This window comes from Dipteris shenzhenensis, chromosome 6 (genome assembly GCF_047967505.1).
Source record: "Dipteris shenzhenensis isolate YYH24624 ecotype China chromosome 6, Dip_SZ_1.0, whole genome shotgun sequence".
Taxonomy (NCBI): Eukaryota; Viridiplantae; Streptophyta; class Polypodiopsida; order Gleicheniales; family Dipteridaceae; genus Dipteris; species Dipteris shenzhenensis.
In genome coordinates this window covers 38,887,971-38,908,666 of record NC_141601.1, presented here as the reverse complement: position 1 = coordinate 38,908,666, position 20,696 = coordinate 38,887,971, and the positions used below count along the sequence as shown (strand labels likewise).

The window sequence follows — 20,696 nt, the reverse complement described above, 5'->3', positions numbered from 1 at the left end:
ATTGAATGCCCAGATAGTAGTGCAGAAGACCAAGATCAAACATAGCAAATGTTTGCTGCAAATCAATTTTAAAATCTGCAATTTGTCGAGCATGTGTCCCAGTTACAAGCATATCATCCACATAAAGGACTAAGATCAGCAAATCTGTCCCATGCTTGCGGATGTAAAGGGCAGCCTGTGTAGGGCTGTTCTGAAAGCCAAGTGTGAGCAAGTGAGAATGAATTCTCGAATACCAAGCCGGAGGTGCCTGCTTCAATCCATAGAGGGCCTTTTTCAAGCGGCATACCTTGCTTTTAGAACTTTCAACCTCAAAGCCAGGAGGTTAGCAAACATAGACCTCTTCCTGCAAATGCCCATGAAGGAAAGTTGTCTTAATATCAAGCTGATGTATCTACCAATGAAAGTGGGCAGCAAAGGCAATAACAATGCGAATGGTAGTGATCCTAGAAGTGGGAGCAAAAGTCTCCTCAAAGTCAATGCCATGCTGTTGAGCATAGCCCTTAGCAACAAGACGGGCTTTGTAACGGTCCACAGAACCATCAGCTTTCCGTTTAATCTCGTAAACCCACTTAGTTCCAATGGCATTCTTGCTATAAGGCAAATCACACAACTCCCAAGTGTCATTCTGATGGATAGAATCCGATTCAGCTTGCATGGCCATCATCCAACAATCATTCTAAAAGGCATCTTGATGACATAATGGCTCTTCATTGCATGCTGTAGCAACCAAAGCATAAGCAACAAAACTAGCATGCTCTTTTTGGGCAGAGGAGTGTCTTGTTTGCTGTCTTTTAATGTGTCAAGGAGCTAACGGGGTACCTTTTTAGGCTCTTGAATTTCTGCTCTATCCTGGTCAAGAGCCTTGTGCAAATGATCCTGATCAATGATAGGCATATCAGGCTGAATTTCTACATGCACATGGGGCTGTAAATGACCAACAGATGGAGGAGGGACAACCTTAGATGGAACATCGTCCCGAGCATTGGATGGAAACAAAGGCATCAAGCTATCAAATATGTCTTGGGCATCAATAACGGCCTGTTTTTGACAGTCCAGCAAAGGCATAGTGGAAGATTCATTAAACACAACATCCCGATTGACAAAACACTTGCCTGTGCGGGGCTGATATAGCTTATAGCCCTTGCTCTCTGAACTATACCCAAGAGAAATGCATTTATCAGTTTTATCATCCAACTTAGTGCGTCTCTGTGAAGGCACATGAGCATAAGCTAAGCATCCAAAAGTTCTCATGTGGAAAATGCGAGGCTTACGACCCGTCCAAGCCTCATAAGGTGTGATAGTGTGCAATGCCTTTGTTGGGCATCTATTCAAGATGTAATTTGCACACATGACCGCATCCAACCACAACTTATTAGGCAAATGTTTGTCTTTCAACATGCATCTGGCCATTTCCATGGTTGATCTATTCTTCTGCTCAGCCACGGGATTTTGTTAAGGAGTATAAGGCACCGTGCATCGATGATTAATGCCACGGGAAGCCAAAAAAACAGCAAACTCCTTCAACATGTATTCACCCCCCTGTCTGTATGAATGTGAGCAATGTGCAGCCCACTCTCATTCTCAGCCAAGGCAATAAAGTGCTTGAAGCATGAAGAAACATCAGACGTGGATTTCAATGCGAGAATCCAAGTGTACCTGGGGAAATCATCAATAAAAGTAACAAAATAGTAGAACCCCCCAAGAGCCGCAACCCTCATGGGTCCACAAACATCACTATGAACCAGATAAAGCTTACGTGAAGCACCAACTCTCCCATCCTTGGGAAACGCAGCACGGTGCATCTTACCAAGTAAGCATGGTTCACAAACATGTTTGATAGGCATATGCATTTTGGGAAGATCTACAGCCATATCTTCCTTATATAACTTCACCGGGGCTCCAAAATTGAGGTGTCCAAACCTCTCATGCCACAAATGAGTATCTGCCATGGTAGAATCAATAGCAAAGGCATGTGCATCGGCAAGTGCAGCATCATCATCTGAACATTTATCATAAGCATCAAGTCTGTAAAGACCGCTAGACAATGTGCCAGTCAAAACCAGGGTAGAGGCATGTGTAACATCATACATTGCACACCTCACACCATAAAAAATAACCTAAAAGCCTATGTAGCAATGGCTGAAATAGAAATGAGGTTCTTACGAATGCTTGGAACATAAAGCACATGCTCTAGAGTGACAATACCACCAGAGACAGAAGTAAGAGCAACTTGCCCAATACCTTTCATGGTATATGATGCATTATTGGCACATGTGACACTGCCCCCCCTAGATGTAAGCTCCAATGAGCTGGATAACTTCCTGCAAGAAGTGATGTGCTTACTAGCACCACTATCAAAGAACCAAGCATCACGAACATCTGAAACTACCATACAAGCATCATGAACATCAGGATTATACTGACATGTAACCAAGAAAGCCCAATGGTGGTCTTGTGCGAAATTAGCGGACTCATGTCGATCTTCTGCACTAGAAGAACCAGATACTGCAAGACCAGACTCTTTCCTTTTCTTTTTAGATGCTATGCGCTTCCTGCATTCAGAAATATCACGCCCAAGTTTCTTGCAATAGTTACATCTCTTCTTCTTTTTGTTATCCCCTGAAGAAGAGGCACCATGTGAATGATCATCATGGGAATGAGAGGGCTTTCCAGCTGAAACCTTGCCTTTACCTTTGTGTTTATGATGGGCAGCAAATGCTTGATCACTAGCCATAGTAGCATTGTGATTCACACGGCTTTGCTCTTTCTGAAGAAGAAGAGCAACAAGCTGGTCAAATGAGCAATAATTGGCATCACCTCTTGCAACCAACCTCAATGTAGTAGCAAAGCCTTGATATGAATCAAGCAACCCATCAAGGGTATTAGAAACCAGCTGAGAATCATGCATAGTCTCATCAATGTTGGCCAACTGCTCTTTCAAATCCTTCATATTAGTGAGATAGGTATTCATGTTACCACCCTCATCAAGCTTTATATCTTTCAATTGCTTGCGTAGATAGGCAACCCTCACCTCATTCCGTACCTGATATAAAGATGCAAGCTGATCCCATGCTTGCTTAGCTGTCTTGCAAGACCGAATATGAGGGATAATAACCCGTTTCATTGAAAGAGCAATCAAGGCATGTGCTTTGGCATCACGACCATCCCACTGAATTTGCTCCTGTGAAGGAGGCAAAGCACCTGGAGTAGGAGGTGAAGGAGTCTTGGCTATAGCACTAGAACCATCACCTGAAGACCCATCACTTGAAGAAGCAGAGGCTGCAGGTGTAGCACTAGTAAAAGTGCGTGTAGGCCTGGTCTCAAAACCTGAAACAATATGCCATAGATTCTTGGCAACCAAAACATGTCCCATCATGTATGACCACATGGGGTAATTGGTGCCATCAAGCTTGTCATCGGCCCCAATCAGCCCAAACAAATCATCTTTGCCACCAGACATGGTGCTGAAATACAAGGCAAATGCACTAACCGGCAAAGCAAATGAGAGAAAGGAAACCTCTCAGAATTAAGTGCGAAAAAACTGCCCAAGCTTCAAAGCTTATGTTTGCAAAAGACTCTGCTGTCCCAAGGTGTACCTGTTGCGAGAAAAATCCCCAAAGGCAACACGAGGCCTTTCCAAAATGCAAATGAAGCAGAAATTGGAAAAAGCCAATGCAACAACGGCTTACCCAATGATGAACAGCAGTGACAGGCTTTGAAAGCGAGCAAATGAGGGCTGGAAATGAGAATTACAGCAAAAGAAGTGCTCCCACGAGGAGGAGAGCACGTAGAAATGGAGAGAAGCTCGCAGCCCGAGGCAAAGGGATGCCAAATGAGGAGGGAAGGGTTCAAAGAGAAGTCTCTAGATCAATTCAGCAGCTCCAAATGGCTCCAAACGTCAGCATGCAGATCGAGGCAGCTCCAAAATATTGGCACGTTGCTCGAGGCAGCTCCAAAATGCTGGCCGCAGCTCGGGATAGCTCTGAAATGTTGGAAAATCTGAAAAATGACTGGCGCGCACCTCGAGGCAGCTCGTACTGCAGTGAATGTATTGAAATTCTGACAAACCGGACATAAGTACGTAATTTTCTGCTAGATGTACGGATTTTCGTACAATTTTTGACATATGTACGGATTTTCGTACAATTTCTGACGCATGTATGTTTTTTTGGGGGACAGGTTCAGAATTCCGTACAGATGCTGTAAATGCTCGCGTGTGGTCGTTTTTTGCTGTAGCAGGCTGGAAAATGCACCGAAAAACAGTTCCCTTCGCGAGAGTTGCTCTAAAGTGCGGTCTTCTTGCAACAAAATGAGGTTTTTCGCAACAGAAGTGCTTGGAAAGGTCTCAAACACTTGTGGGAGTGTGAAAACCAGCAAGACCAGCAAGAATGAGAGCTCCAGAGGCTACCAAACAGCTTGGGAAAGCTGTCAATGGTTGAGGGAATGGATTCCCGACCTGCTCTGATACCATAGTTGGGTGTTGGAAGCAATGGAAGCTAAAAAATGGAAGCACAATGGAGAAAAACGAGATGCTGTAATAGATTGCTGCAAAACTTGAGTGTGGAGGCTCAAGGGAGAGCCAATATAACAAAACCCTAGGGCTAACTGTCCTAACTGGACTAAGTGTCCTAATTGACCTAGATGGTACATAAACTAATTGTACCAATAGTCCTAATTGACTATAACTAGGCCTACAAGGCTCATACCAAGGTATAAGTGGCATCTATAGATAGCCCATGAGATAGCCTACAGACATGACCACTTGTTGGTCTAGAAATGACATCAGTGTGTGCTAATTGAGCATTTATTTCTAACTTTGAGAGTCTTGGCTAGCCATGTAAAAAGGAAGGGGTGTTGGTTAATATCAACTTTATAATGTTTGTTGTAAGTCTAGCTTTGCTTACTAAGTCATTTGTTTTCTCATTTACTTTTAATTTTGTTTTAAGTCGCTTGCAAGCTTCCTTCTTTCCTTTGTTCTTTCGCTTATTTCATAAATATTTTAGTTTGTAAGATTCGATATATTCTAGTCTTATGAAGGTATATGCTTGTTGCAAAAGAGGAGTATAGGCATGCGAATAAGAGTTTATATTGGGCCTTGTTTTCATGTGTTGAAATTTGAAATATGGCATGCTATGTAAACCTAGCTTAATTTGATATGCTCACCTTTGTAATAGTATGAAAGTGGTTTGGGGTAGCACTAGAGGATGAGATGAATGAGGTTTCTCTAGACGTATGTATTTTGCTAAATAAAATAATGTTGGAGTTCAATGCATGCACGTGTTAACATCTTGATGGAGGAAGGAAGATCCGCAAGCAATGGTACTTGGATTATGAACAAACCCTTATTATCAGGATTCAATTCAAGGGAGTGGAACTGAATTCAATATAGAAGTTGTCCTATGCAGGAATAGTTGTCTGTAAGTCTTTGGATATAGACTAGTAGACTGCCTATATTGAGGATTATTTTAGCTCTTGGATTCAGTATTAAACTCCATAGTGCCTAGTTATTCCTCTAGTAGAGGCTCGTGAACGTAAAGATGCTTAGATATAGGGCTATAAATGAATTGAGAATAATTGGACCTACATGTACCCTTCTTAGAGCAGCAACTGTAAGTTGGCCTGTAGGTTTTATAGATGTCTTTAATGACTTAGGATGAGCTCGGGCCCACAATGTATTAATTCTCTATCTTTACAGTACATCTGAAAAGGAGCTTGGTATCAATCTTTTATCAATGATTATGATCATGGACGAGGGTAGTCACATTGGCCGTCCTTCAAAGTTATTTTGATGAGAGGATCTCGTCTTGATAAAGGATATGCACCTTGAGGACAGCATAAACTGAATTTCCTATTATAGAATGGGTCTTCTTGGTACATGTTGCCTATTTTACAGTGCTTGCATAAGCTGCTCGAACTTATGTGTTAAAATCTATGAGCATTGAAAGACAAATGAAGGCTTAGCAAAGGTACTGGTCAAGAAGGTGCTGGAGCTGGGAATTTGTAAAGTTCTGTTGATTTACCTGATGTATGAAATTTCAGACTAGTCTAGAGCAAGTGCTCAAAGAAACTGCTTTTCCTTATTTCATACTTATATTTCAATATCTCTGGTAATAATAATGTTTGTTCTTTTTGCAGGTGGGGGTCATCGGCAACCTTGTGCATTCGTCTGCGAATATAAAAAAAGAAGTGCTTGCTGCTGGGGCTCTGCAGCCAGTCATTGGCCTGTTAAGGTCTGTTGGTTCAAGGTTGCTACTAAGAGTTTTTGTTCTCCCCCCACCCTTGTGTGTGTGGGTGTGAGTGTGTGCACATGCGTGCATGTGTCCCCCGCGCCCCTCTCCCAACCCTCCAAACTCACCTCCCTGCCCTCTTGTGGTTTTGGGTGGTGATGGTGAGAGTTTCGTGAGTAGTGAAACTGAAATAGGTTTTCAACCATTCGAACCACGTGTGTGGCAGTTCTAGGTGCCAAGAGAGTCAGAGAGAGGCAGCGCTTCTCCTGGGACAGTTTGCAACCACAGATCCCGAATGCAAGGTACACAATGGGCATCAGTTGTCTTTTTCTCACATGCAATGGCGTGTTATTCTGCTACTTTATTTTTTAGTTCTATTGACTTGTGTTCTCGACATGGCTGTATTATCACCTGCTCTCCAGAATTGTGATGCTTTACTCCCTTGACCACAATGATGTGCTTGTATACATGTTCATATTTTCATTTGCTCTTTGTTCTTATATGTGAGCTGGCCATACAGGTCCACATTGTCCAGCGTGGTGCTGTCAGGCCTCTGATACGAATGCTTGAGGCTACTGATCCCCAACTGAGAGAGATGGCAGCTTTTGCACTTGGAAGATTGGCGCAGGTATTTTTATTGATGGTGGTTGCTTTTTGAATTAGTGCTTTCCTTTTGTGAAAAATCTGAGCTTGCATGGTTTGGCAGAATACACATAACCAAGCTGGAGTTGTGCATGATGGTGGACTCAAACCCTTACTTGAGCTTTTGGACTCAAAGAATGGATCATTGCAACACAATGCTGCTTTCGCATTGTATGGCCTAGCTGATAATGAGGTAAAAAAGGGTCCATAATGTTTTACTTTTCATTTGACTTTGAATTTCATTATAATCGTGAACCAGACATTTTGTTGAAATACTTATTGGGCATTGTATTGTCTGGCCAGGATAATGTCTCAGACATTGTCAAGGAAGGTGGGGTTCAAAGGCTACAGGATGGAGATTTGATTGTACAGGTTAGACCTTGAGGACAATGAAAATATGAAAGCAGGTCCTTTTCTTGGGAGGGGGGGGGAGGGGGCGGGGGGGTTGGGAGGTATATTTTCATGATATTGGAGTATAGCAGGGTATTGGTTATGTTTTTCTAGATAGGTGTAGTTGAGGGGTTGCTAGGGAGAGCCCATTATATGCTGTTTTTAAGTGATTGGAAATGTGTTTGTAAATTGTATAGTGAAGAGAGGCCTATGATTTCTGCAGGGAGAAATATTAGATTATGGTCGTGACTCCAGTGTTGCTGTTCACAGGCTTTTTTGTCTAAAACTTCATGTTTAATATTAGAATCCTCTAGTATGACGGTGATTGGTTTCCTATGACATTTGATGTACTCTTTTGTTTCTCTCTTGCCAGAGTTATGTAGATACTGCTATGATTTAGGTGTATGTGCCATTTCACAGGATCTTTTTTTGCACACGTGATTTGCATTCAAAGATTCTCATGCACTGTATGTTTTGTTCGCTTGCTTGAGCTAAGCTGGATTTGGAATCATGTTTATACACAAAGCCTACATATGGAGCATCTATGGCTAATATTTGCATGCACATATTTTCTTTTGGTCACAGGCATCAAAGGATTGCGTGACAAAGACCTTGAAAAGGCTTGAAGATAAGATACATGGACGGGTATGAATCTCATTCAGACAGTTTATGCCTTCTATGTATTTTGCAAAAGAAAAAAGTGTTTTGGGAGGTCAACTCTGTTGATTTTCCTTATAAATGAAATTTTGATGTTTCTAGAAGCTCTTAGAAGAAGGCTTTATAGATTTTATTAGATAAAGAATGGGCAGATTGATGGATCTAACATATTTTGATGTCGTCAAGAATCTCTATCAAAGAACTTGGAATTCAGATCAAGGGTCATGCTTTCTAAGATCATTGGTCGTATCATTTTTAGATAAGCCGGTAGCCTTTTTATTGTGCAATAGTGTTTGGTTGCTCGAATTTGTACTCTGAAATATGCTCTTTTGAGAGTTTTCTGCGATTGCTTTGGAGGTTTCTAGTTCTTTTTTTTTTGGAAGTTCTCATCTGTTAATCTCTTTTCAAGGTGGAGTCACACTTTGCTATTGATTTTTCTTTTAGGTCTTGAAGCATCTTCTGTATTTGATGAGGTCATCAGATAAGCTCATCCAGAGAAGAGTGGCATTGGCATTAGCGCATTTATGCTCTCCTGACGACCAGCGCACCATTTTTATAGAGAACAATGGTAATTCAGTTTGAATAGTGAATTCGGTTGTGAAGGCCTTACTTCCATCCCTTTGTAAAGTAATTATCAATTGCATTGTTGCTTTTTAAAAGTAAGTCTTGTTGTTGTATAGGGATGGAAGTGCTTTTAGGCCTTTTAGGCACATTCGCAAGTCCTAAACAGCAACGAGATGGTGCCTTGGCCCTTTATACGTTAGCCAAGAAAGCCACAGCATTGTCTCCAATTGATGCTGCACCACCACCTCCTATACCTCAAGTGTGTTTCCTCCTCTCTCTCTCTCTCTCTCTCTCTCTCTCTCTCCCCCCCCCCCTCCCTCCCTCGGCCCGCCTGCCCCAAAAAATTGTGAACTTAGAATGGCAATGTGGTAATGCACATCATACTAAGCATCTAAAAATTTAATAAATCTAAATTTGTACGGTTGGATATATCTAGTCATACGAAGGTGTATATCATAGTAAACATGTACGTGTGAATACGCAAACCAAAAGAGGATACTTTTATGATCTTGACATGCATTTATGCTTAGGATCTGTACGGATTGGATATATCCCAGTGTTATGAAGCCATACATGAAATCCTAGATCAACATAAATGGACTGCGACTTCTTGCTGAATGCTTAAAAATGTAAGCCCTATGCAAATTTCAGAACTAGAATATATACTTCCCAATTTGTTTACCTTTTACTCACATATGCTTATACCTTAGCAGATTCTAGAAAATCGTTCCAAAATTTCTCTTCTCCCTCCTTTTGAAAATAATCATAGGGGATCTTAGACCTAGATCAAAATACCTTGTCCTTAAGGGAGAGGTAAGTGATGACAATGTTGCGTTTGTCATCATGCCTTGTATACAGATTATAATCTGCTGAACTCATATTACATGGAAATATTCATCAATTTTTAAGCACCAGACATGAGGTGCTTGTTTCAAGCCCGACAAAGCTTTTACAGCATACCTTTTTCTCATTGCCATTAACCTCAAACCCACACGGCTGGTCTATATAGGTCTCCTCTTTCATATCATCGTTTAGAAAAACATTTTTAACGTCCATCTGAAAAGAGTGAGTGCAAAGATTGCTATCAATGTGATAGAGTAATGTTTGGCTACTGGTGCAAAGGTCTCATCATAGTTAATGCCTTCTTTTTGGGCATAACCCTCTAGAACTAACCTTATTTTATACTTTTCCACAATTCCATCACTCTTTGTTTTAATCTGGTGGATCCATTTCTTAAACATGGAAGTCTTTTGTTGTGGTAAATCAACTAACGCCCAAGTTTCTTTTTGTATGATACTATTATACTCCTCTTTCATGGCTTTCTTTCTCTCGGGATTGTCCTTGGCATCCTCATATCTTTCAAGCTTGGCTTTATCTTTCGTAGCGATCATTAATTTATGACTTACATTGAGCCTATTAGGTGCCCTTTGAAACTGTAACTAAACCAAAGAAAGCCCTCAAACCAATCACAAATTCCTCTTGGGCTCCCGGGCATGGCTTGCAGGCGCTTATGGGCTTCAATCGACGCGTAGAAACCAAAATCACAGCAAAGGGAACACTCTGGCACAGAATCGCAGCAAAGGAAACACTCTTGGGCTCAAGAACTTGGCATGCAATCCAAGACAGGCTCTGCAGAAGAAATCACAATTTGCTCTTGTACTAGAATCTATAACCGGAACTTGAACAAAGCGTGGGAACTTTGAAGAGCTTGTTGAAGCGTGATTGCCGACAAGTAGAGTAGTTGGGAGATGAGGGAGAGAAGCAAGAACACAGCACTAGGGGCCAAAAAGAAGGGCTGGCCTCCCCCGAAGGTCTTAATTGCAATAGAAAATAGTCTTTGTACAACTGGCTTTTCACAAGAGCATGAACCGAGTACAAAACTGAATGATCTTGAGCTCTTTGGCTCTTCTTTTATAAACTTGGCCTAGCAAAAAGATAAACTTGCTTTTTGAAAGCTATTTCTAGCTTTAGTGCTTTTTAAAAGCTATTTTATGCTTTTGTTCTTCCTAAAAGCTACTTTTATACAAAAACCAAGCTTTCTAGCTTTTTTTGCTGCTTTTAGGGCTTTTCTTGAGAATTGCGCTGCTTTTTCTGCTTGTCTGCCTAGCTGGGGCCCTCCTCCATATAAGCGCCCACTTTCTGGATGCTTTTTGCCTTTGGTAGGACTTGCTTTTTGCACTTTTTCCCTAATTCTAGGGCTTCTTTGCACTTTCCTTGGGCCTACACATTGCCACAAACAACATTCAACACTTTAACCCGTTAAAGGTTAGTCTAATGTATGCATTTTAGTTCTTGGACTATTTCTAGTCCCTTGTGGGCGTTCCCACAGTCCTCTTTTTATTGATGCAAAGCAAAAGTAAAATAGTAAAACTTATTCTTGGTTAATTAACTTAACCATTCTTTGACCAAAGTCAATTCTAATAAAGATTATTCTTTATTTTCTTGGGAGAAGCCCCAATTGGTGACACCCTTAGATCTTCTGAGTCCTTCCAGGGTTCATCAATAACTTGACCTTCTTTGATGGTTTCATAAGACCATCCGGTCCGCTCTTATTTTGAATTCTGTTAGGTGACTGCCTAAGGTGGGGATTTAACAAGCCTAATAGGATGGCTTTAATACCATGATAGAAAACAAGGGAGGCTCACTAGATTGTGATGTAGGATGGACACAAAATTAATGGTGGCAAAAGGAATGCCACAACTTAGCTAACATATAATTCGAAATGTGCCAACTAATTGCAAACACACAATGAACCTCACATTTAGCAAACCATACCCGAGGAGGTGAGAGGGAGAAGCTTTCTTAGAAGCTTCTTAGTGGCTTCTCATAGAAGCTAGGGCTTACGCCCCATCCACACATTGACAGAGTGTGCCTAATCAAAGCATCAACCACATGCCGTAGATGCAATACTTGCATTTGATTGGCTGCCTTAAAGTGACATGATGAGTCACGAGTGTATGCCTACATGATACATGGAAAGGCCACACCAGATAGACTAGTGGATTGGTGCCATGTGAAACCATCCTCTTCATCGATGATAGATCCATGTGGGGGATTGCCATATTATGTTGCTGCATAAAAATCTCACACCGTTGCTCCTGACATAACATCTTATATATACTAACCTAGGACCTAAGGTCTACCTACCACACTTTTTGACCTTTAATTATTCCTAATCCCTAGAATTACCCCAAGTATATAGGAACTACTCCGTAGCTCGTCACTTTTTCCAACACACACCCCTTCACGTTTTTTCACTCTCTATTTAAGAGAAGCCTCGTGGCATGGATCAAACATTTACGGACATTCACCTTCTAGCCTCCATTAGATACCAAACTTACAGTAGAAGGCTTCCATGCTTTGTGCATGGAAGAGACGTAGAAAGTTTAAAACCTATTGCTTGCACGATTTGCTAGTGGCTCCTCCATCCCATCAAGAGCATGTGTCACTTTGTATGCTTGTGCTGTTTAGACCCATAAGACGCACCTTCCCATTGAACATACAATTCTTTGTGAAGAGGGCCTATTGGTTCAACCAAGGGCACACATCAACATGAAAGGGTTTATTCTTTTACCCAAGGGACATGACCTATTGTGAGGACCCACACGTGTTCATGAAAAGCCATTCCCATGCATGGAATGCCATTTTTTCACAAATGGACACTGCTTCATGGGTAGACCAAGTGAGCTTTCACATGGGGGGGCAATTCTAGTTTATATGCAACCTCACGAATCTATTTTAAGGATCCATAGTAACTACGGGATATCAACCTTGTCTGTAATGGCATATTCGAGCATCCCCTCAAAGACCTGTCTGGGTGAGTCGTGACCATTGTCTATCAACATAAAACTGTGCTCTATCCTAAGCACTCTTGATAGATTCTTCTGCAGTCACTAACATCTCTTGCATATCTAGCAAGAAACCCTTAGCTGCATTCACCTAAATACCCTTCAATGTCTATAACCATTAGCCGTAGGCATGAGTTGCTCAATCAGGTTTTCCACTCAGAGATTTAAAATTGTATGATAAAACTTGGATTTTTTCATTGCATTTTTTACAGTTTTTCGCTGCTTGGATTTCCTTTCAAAATTTTGTTTAGTGTTTCCTTCACCTCTGGAGTGCTGACAAAAACTCAGCATGAAGACCTTGTATAAATAGATCCTCAAGTATGTGTGGGTGTGTGGATTTGTATAAGTGAGATCGTGTCTTTATACTATGGTCTACACCCACTGTTGGGTGCTGATAACGTCAGTGGGGATGTCAGCTAGTCCTTGCTATGCGTGATGGAGTTTATGGTTTCAACCTTATGAATGACTATCATGAGATTGAAACTACACTATGTGTTGTGTTTTTAAAGTTTTTAAAGGATGAGTTTGGGCATGTTCCTGGATTCATCTAGATACATGTGCTTATATTTTTGGTTGTGAGTGCAGGTCTATCTTGGAGAAAGATATGTGAACAGCAGCACTTTGTCTGATGTTACATTTCTTGTGGAAGGTGCTTGTCAGTGGTGGTCTATTTGATTTATTGCTTATTGTATTTCGTGTACATAGTAATGATTGTGACTCTTGCATCCTTGGTTGATCTGTGATACTATAGGAAACAGATTCTATGCACATCGGATTGCCCTGCTAGCGTCTTCAGATGCATTCCGTGCTATGTTTGTTGGAGGTTACAAGGTAAGTCTCTATTTGAAGCAACTATGTTTTATTTATTAGTCTTTGCAGGTTGGTAGTGAGCAAAATCCATCTCTTAGTTTTTCAACTTGAAATGTTTTTTTAATTAAAAACCTTGGTCGTCTTTTCTCATTTTGAAGAGCACGCTTCTCTTCAGCATCTTACCTTCCTTAATTGACAGGAAAAGGAGGCTAAAGACATTGAAATTCCAAACATAAGCTGGAAGGTTTTTGAGTTGATGATGAGGTAATGTTCATTCCAGCTCAAGTGTGATTAACTAGTTGGTTAGGGTTTCAAGCATTCATGCATTTTTGTGCAAATTTGTAGGTTCATATATACTGGAAATGTGGAAGTATGCCCAGACATCGCGCAAGATCTTCTGAGGGCAGCAGACCAATATTTGTTGGAGGGTTTAAAGCGATTGTGTGAACATGCAATAGCACAGGTGTACATAATTTAACTCTTTTAGACTATAGATAGAGGTTAGTGCTGTGAATGGAACTGAAATTGTGATGAGAGATGCTTACATGGACTAAACTGCTGAGTGACGGTTGCTTTTCTTTTCAGGATCTGACTGTGGAGAATGTAGCCAATGTATATGATTTGGCAGAGTCTTATCATGCTCTTTCCTTGCGTCACACATGTGTCCTCTTTATCTTGGAACAACATAAACAGATGTGTGGCACGACTGGGTCTCTCTCTCTCTCTCTCTCTCTCTCTCTCTCTCTCTCTCTCTCTCTCTCTCTCTCTTTCGTGGTTCTGGCAGACTGGTTTTTTGTGGATGTGGTAGGAAATTAGCTTGTGTTTTGCTCAATTTAACGAAAGGCATGTTACAATATATATGTCCCTCCTCCTTGCCTATCCTGGTTACTTGCAAAGTTTTGTGGTGAATTTTGGAGACTGCAGGATGTCTCTTATACGTATGATTCTTTGCTTGAGCCAACAGTGTTAAAGCTAGTCCTATCTATGATGCACGTGCATGTGCATGCATTCTGTTTCTGTTTCTAATTCTATTGCATGCAGTTGCTGTTCTAGTGCTGTGCAGTTGGCTACTTTTATGTAGCTGCTATGATGTACTAATCTATATACCTTGTTATATTCTACACAGATACCCTTCTTTGATCCAAAAAATTATCCCAGAAATACGTGATTACTTGCTCAGAATATTGAGGCCACAGCCATGCGTGAGAGGCCATAGTCATGTGTGACTTAAAGGTGAAATGAACTTGGTAATCTCCTCCAAGCACATTGCAATTGTAATAGGACATCGTATTTTCTGCCTTACTACATGGGTCTTCTGCTGTGGACTTATGCATCGTACTGCTCTGAAAGTAAGGTGTAACATCAAAACTGGGGGAGATTAATTGACGGCTTCCACATTGAAGGTTTTCTGAATGCAGTTCTCTCCTGGATTGTTCTGCATTAAACATGAGAAAACCATAATCGAGTTTTATTATGTCCATGAAAAGGAATTCTAGACATTTGATAAAAAAATGCTATTTTGCTGGTATGTATGAAGGCTAATGACATCATGGTTCTCATACAGTGTACTTGTTCATAGTTTATTATTTCTTTCTCCATTTGTCTTTTTTGGGTTGGATACTGGATGCTACGTTGGTGAGGTATGTTGATATTTTAGTTTGTCACTTCTGCCTGCCTGTCAGACCTGCAATTCGTGTGCCTTTGGCTTAGAATCCAGCAGCATTAATAGTTGTGTTGATACACCTTTCTGGTCATGAATCACATGACTACTAGCTTGACATGTGCTGCACCCTATTAGCTTTAGAAGACAGTAAGATAACTTGCTAGCTAGTATTACATACTTCTACTTATATCTCTGTTATTGCGTATGGCAGATCTGTTGGCAAGACTTCACAACTCTAGCTTGCATCGGACTTTCTAATTTGGTACGTGTCAGTTCTGAGCTGTGATGATGGCGAAAAGCATGTGATCGTGGTTTTAAAGCTAAGGTCTGGATAAGGCTCTATGCAGCACTTGTAACTCTGTGTCGAACACCAAACTGCTGTGTAAATAGGGGGAACATCACATAGTGGGGCTGTGCCATTCATGGCACACTTTTGAGGTGATGAGGTTGGAGAAGTACGTTTGTACTGTACTTTGCAAACCAGATACAAGAGGCATCCTGAACACTGAACAGGTGAAGGATATGATGATGCAGATGGAGTCAGACACAGCTATTATTTTTCCTCCTTGAATGAACGAATAAAGCACATAATCAATTCCAAAGGCTCGTGGGAAAAGCTCAAAGTGGACAGCTTGATGCCAGCAGTCTTGGCTTGTTGTTTTCTTGTTTTCTTAGTAATTAAGAGCTGTATGGTGGCAGGAAGATCTTAATTTACAAAATGATCATGTGAGAAATAATTGTGTGATGAGTATTGAATATTTTTAGTCCTCCAATTGATATGCCTTGGTATAAGGTTTGCAGTGCAATTTGCATAGTATACACAGCCAATATTTTAATTCAAAAAATGCATTCTATCATTGCTCATGTCGAAATTCCAATTTCGAGCGTGAGGAATTGAAGGTAGGTGATTGTGACAAAAACGCTAGAGGGTGCTATTCTCCCCTCTGTCCATTTTATGAAAGAAGTGTTGATTGTTCTGGGATATTCGAAAGTACAAATTCATTTGGGGTGTTTAGCTGCATTCCTACTTTGTGCGAGTGATTGCACAGAGTCAAATGCTTTTGTTGATTACGTAAGTTTCAAATTTTGCAATATAGTCTCGAGCTTTAGACTATATTGCAAAATTAGAACTGTAGTAATTAATAAAAGCTATGTTTGCCCTCTTACTATCTTATGCTTTTTGGTTGCTCTGTTTGCTAAAAGTTTAGTTATGTTTTTCGGTAAATGTGTAGTAAAAGCCAAAAGTGAATAGAGTCGGTGTTGTGTAAACTGGAAAAAAAATAACACTTGAGGTATGTTATTAAGTCGTTGACTGAAGAGCATCTAATGCTATCTTGATGGACTATTGCCTCAGTACCTGCTCCAACCATGTTAAGAAATAACTTAGAGGTAGGTTGTGTGGGTGCATTTGTTAATTCTTGAGAGATTAAGCAATTTTAGATAAGGGGCTTGCTCTCTTGAAATGCTACTTGTCCTTTACATAGGAAGGAAGATTGTTGTCAGTTTAGAGGATTAAACAATTTTAGATAAGGGCTGCTTCTCTCTGACTCAGCAATTGTTTGCTTCATTTTACTCCTCGGGTGGGGGTAGGGGTGGCTCGCCTCTTAAGATAGAATGCTCAATGAAAATACGATTGCAAAATTTGTAATGCAGATTTGTCGTTTTATATATATTTAAGTCAGCTTTTTGTTAAGAAATAAATTAAATTCATTTATTGAAATGATAAACTTTAATATCTTTTAAACTAGGTTTGTGGTGTCTGGACATGTTATGTATCCTCGTGACGTACATGATTTATATTTTTTGTGCATAATGATTGGGTTGGGTAATTAGTAAAGGATGGTAGCAATAGCTTTAATCAGTAAGGGTAATCTTGTCCATATGCTTGTTGCCCCTTAATCTACCTCTCCATGGGCTCACATTGTCAATACTTCCTCATGTTGTGATGGCATTGACATCACTTTACTTGAGGGTCTAGCTTGCTGTAATTTCATCTTTTCACCTTTGGCTTATGCTCATCCTCAATAACAATTGGTTTGGGCTGATACCACGCTTCATGCTCACAAAACTTACTCGAAGCGCAAGTGGTTTGTAGAAAGAGGCAAGGCTTTTAGGTTGGGGTGTACAACCACAGCTTGAGTTGGTATGATAGGATCCTTTCGTCCTCCCTTGTGAAAATTGTTAGCTCATAATTACAAGTTTGGTTTGACTTGGTGTGGAAATACAAGTCGGCTAGCTCTTGAAAAACATATAAAGAAAGAAACATTTAAAGATGGACTTGATAATTTTTGAACAATAGACTAGACTCCTAGTCATCCAATACCTTGTGTAGTAAGACAAATTAGATCATGTGTTGGTGGTTAGCAATAGTACATTCACACTTGAAGCTTCAACTTGGGTGGTAGTAGAGCAACTCAAAAGTCGGAGCCCGCTTTTAAGGATCAACATATAAGAAAGGGAAATGTCCATGCAAAGAGAGTTTGATGGTCCCACGGTGGACTCATTCATGTCTTCTAATTTTGAAAAGGGCTTGTTGCCTCCTAATCACTATGTCAATCGTTGGGCTAAACATCAAGGAAGACCATGATGGTTAAAGTACTCAATTATGCCTTCTAATTTTGAAAAGGGCTTGTTGCCTCCTAATCACTATGCTAATCGTTGGGCCAAATAGCAAAGAAAACCATGATGGTTAGTTAAGTTCTTGCAAGGAAAGGCTCAAACAAAGCATAGTGATTAGAAGGCAACAATCATCTAGGAAGTGGATTACGTCCAAAAGGCAACATAGAGAAAGAATTGCCTCCAAAAGGCAACATCATCTACGAAGTAAACAAAGAGGCTTATTATAGAGGGGGGAAGATACAATCGGAGAAAGTAAGGAAAAGCCATAGCTTTTGTGAGCTTTCCTAGAAGGTGAGAGAAAGATAAAGAAGTTTTGTTGGTCTTAAAATCAATAATAGCTCCTTCAATTTTGGAACCCATGAAGGGGAATTTGCGCTTCATGTGTATTCACAAAATATATAGAGTCTTTCTTTCTTGCTAATTGAGCATCAGGATGCACTTTTGAATTATTGCATTGCAGTCTTAGGCTTCACAGTGTTAGTTGGGATGGAATACGTTTGTGGCATAGTAGAGCCTTGAATAGACTGTGTACGTAAATCTTCAAGGTGAGCTTAGATTTAATCTTAGGTGTTCGATCTAGACGCATTTAGAACGAGAATTTGGCCCCCTAATTTCCAACTAACACATTTTGGGCAGTTGTCGTTGAACCATGGTCACATGGTGCATATGCATCATCTCGTCTAACTATCATTCATCAAATGATGTGCATGCTTCATCAAGTGTCCAATAGGCACTATGCTCGAGCCGTTGAATGAAGGATCAGATTACACGGTTCTTAATAGGCGTTGCTCGTGTGCCATTGGATGAAGGCCTTTCATCAACGCAAACGTGGCATGCATTACTTGGAAGGGACTTCCAGGGAATGAACCGACAACATTCTAGTGTTCCCACTTGAGGTTCGAGGTATCATTCAAGATCTCACTTCATCTTTGAAGGATAGAGAAGGTTCTTGTGTTTCTATCCTAGTCTTTGAAGATTGAGCATGCACATTGCTTTTATAGAGAAGAAGTTCCTTTCCTTTTTGTTTAGGTGGGTAGGTTCTTGTGGGACTACCACCTACAACTTGCCTAAGTTGGGTTGCTCTTCTAGGTTGGTCTTCACTTTGGAGGTGAGTGTGACTTGTCTTTTGGATGGGAAATTGTGATGCATGAAAACTGACTGCTGAAGAAAGACACTTTCGTTTAGGGATCCATATATAGTTGATTCTTGTATAAGCTTGAAGCAACTCCTTTTGGACCCAAATATGTGAAATATGGGTCTTTTGGGATGTACATGTTCTCCTTGATCTTGGCTATATGGGTTTATGCCATGAGTGCTAGGATTGTTCATGTCAAAGTTCTCTAGATATCGAAAACCTAGCTTGGTACTAAGGCTAATATTAGATCCTTGCGCATCCTTCATTGCTTCATCGATTCAAGAGATTGTTGAGGAAGGATGATTTAAGGGATGTACATGACATCGGTGTATTTGGTGGTGGCATTGGGTGGTACCATTGATGATTTGATACTTTGACTTGTAACGATTTCACACATAGGTGCAAAGTAATCCTACCTTTAAGAACTGCTGTTGTTCTTCTTGCACTGTAATCAATGTTGCAAGAAGTGAGCATAATCCATGGTCTTCCCGGTACCTATTGGCGAGCTCTACAAAAAGCTTACAACATAGGAACATCATCACAAACATAAATAGATCCAAGAATTTTAGTGGTGCAACCTTTTGTCGACATCATTTGAGCTCAGGTAGGACTTAGAGGTAGTCAATGCAGTGTCCTAAAATCTCAAAAGACATGCTTTTATGACGAGTCATTGCCTATAAAAGTATGTGTCAATATCTTTTGACTTTGGGTTTGTAGCCCAATCAACACTCTAGCTACTAGAACCACCAATTTTTCCTCTTTCTTGATCTCATTGAGCACAACCATATTGACACTTAAGTTTATTTTCCCTTCTACGTTTGCATTTTTTGCATCAATCTCTAGTCACACCTTGTGTTGGACAAGTTCAAGTTTCTTCTCTTTCTCCTTAATACGGTGTAAATGATATGAGTTCTTGTGTTAGTGGCGTGTAATACCCCTTGAGATCTTACTTTCGTGTCTCTAACCATGTCAACCCCACGGAGAGTTGTAATACAAACAGTTCCTTGTGGTGTGATTTCAGTAACTCGATATGGGCGAAGACCTTGATACTTACTTTTTGTTTCATGTTTTTGACCCCATAGAGGAGAGCTAGACCCCTTTCTTTGTGGTTTAAGTTGTTATCGAACCATTACTTCCACCATAGTTTTTTTGACAACATTCCATGCACATACCTAAGCAATGCTTCATCTAGTTTTTCTAATGTAACTAATGTCATAGTCAAAGAATTCTCTAACAACATGGTTTTGCAACTACTATCCTCAAGCTGGCACAAATGTTACATGGGCATCATTGCCTTTGGCCCATAGACTAGGCTAAAGGGAGCACTAATGCTAGTGTTTAGTCTGTGGTAGCAAGGGCCAGGAGCACAGTCCAGAGCAATGAAGATGAGATCATTGTGTGTTAGAGTAGCGGCAAAGCTCTACTCCGCTTGTAATCTGGGAATGTGCATCATCTACTCTCTACTCTCTTATGCCTCTCTCTCTCTCTCTCTCTCTCTCTCTCTCTCTCTCTCTCTCTTTCTGTGTGTGTGTGTGTCTCTCACTCACTCACAGTTCTCTCTCACTTAAAGCCCTCTCTCTCTCTCTCTCTCTCTCTCTCTCTCTCTCTCTCTCTCCCCTCCATAGTACAAGTGTTACTTTGTGCTCTCTCCCTGTCTCTGTCCCTGTCCCTGTCCCTGTCACCTCCACCTCCCTCCCTCCCTATGTCCCTCCCTCTAACTGCGCGCGTGTGTGTGTGCACCCCAGAGCGTGTACAAAAGAAAGTGATATGGAGGGTTGGAATTTCCCAACCCTCTATATTTCTTTCTTTTGTACACTCTCTCCCTCTCCCTCTCCCTCTCCCTCCCCCTCCCCCTCCCCCTCCCCCTCCTCGTCCCCGTCCTCATCTCCGTCCCTGTCCCTGTCCCCCTTCCCCTCACCCTCACCCTCACCCTCACCCTCTAACTCTCCCTCTCCTTCATGTGACTGTTTTAGATTGTTAAAAACCTATACAAAAGAACACAATTTGGAGGTTCGGGAAACTCCCAAACCGTTAAATCGCATTTGTTTGTACACGCTTTTTCCTCATGGAGAGAGAGAGAGAGAGAGAGAGAGAGAGAGAGAGAGAGCTTTCCCCCCCATTCTGATGCTACCGTGGGAAGG

The 20,696-nt window shown here is 40.9% G+C and overlaps 1 protein-coding gene across 1 annotated transcript in view; it reads left to right on the top strand.

The window, feature by feature from the left end:
• The window catches only part of LOC147901155 (ARM REPEAT PROTEIN INTERACTING WITH ABF2-like), a 56,783-nt gene extending 41,125 nt beyond the window's left edge, over nucleotides 1-15,658 (top strand). The window contains exons 5-19 of the mRNA XM_087376438.1: nucleotides 6,136-6,230; nucleotides 6,454-6,529; nucleotides 6,748-6,855; nucleotides 6,934-7,062; nucleotides 7,173-7,241; nucleotides 7,845-7,904; nucleotides 8,361-8,484; nucleotides 8,597-8,739; nucleotides 12,914-12,977; nucleotides 13,080-13,159; nucleotides 13,338-13,402; nucleotides 13,484-13,601; nucleotides 13,724-13,848; nucleotides 14,265-14,385; nucleotides 15,013-15,658. Coding sequence (XP_087232564.1) covers nucleotides 6,136-6,230; nucleotides 6,454-6,529; nucleotides 6,748-6,855; nucleotides 6,934-7,062; nucleotides 7,173-7,241; nucleotides 7,845-7,904; nucleotides 8,361-8,484; nucleotides 8,597-8,739; nucleotides 12,914-12,977; nucleotides 13,080-13,159; nucleotides 13,338-13,402; nucleotides 13,484-13,601; nucleotides 13,724-13,848; nucleotides 14,265-14,364 — 1,356 coding nt within the window. The 3' untranslated portion in view covers nucleotides 14,365-14,385; nucleotides 15,013-15,658. The remainder of the gene's footprint in view (nucleotides 1-6,135; nucleotides 6,231-6,453; nucleotides 6,530-6,747; nucleotides 6,856-6,933; nucleotides 7,063-7,172; nucleotides 7,242-7,844; nucleotides 7,905-8,360; nucleotides 8,485-8,596; nucleotides 8,740-12,913; nucleotides 12,978-13,079; nucleotides 13,160-13,337; nucleotides 13,403-13,483; nucleotides 13,602-13,723; nucleotides 13,849-14,264; nucleotides 14,386-15,012) is intronic.
• Nucleotides 15,659-20,696: the final 5,038 nt, after the last annotated feature.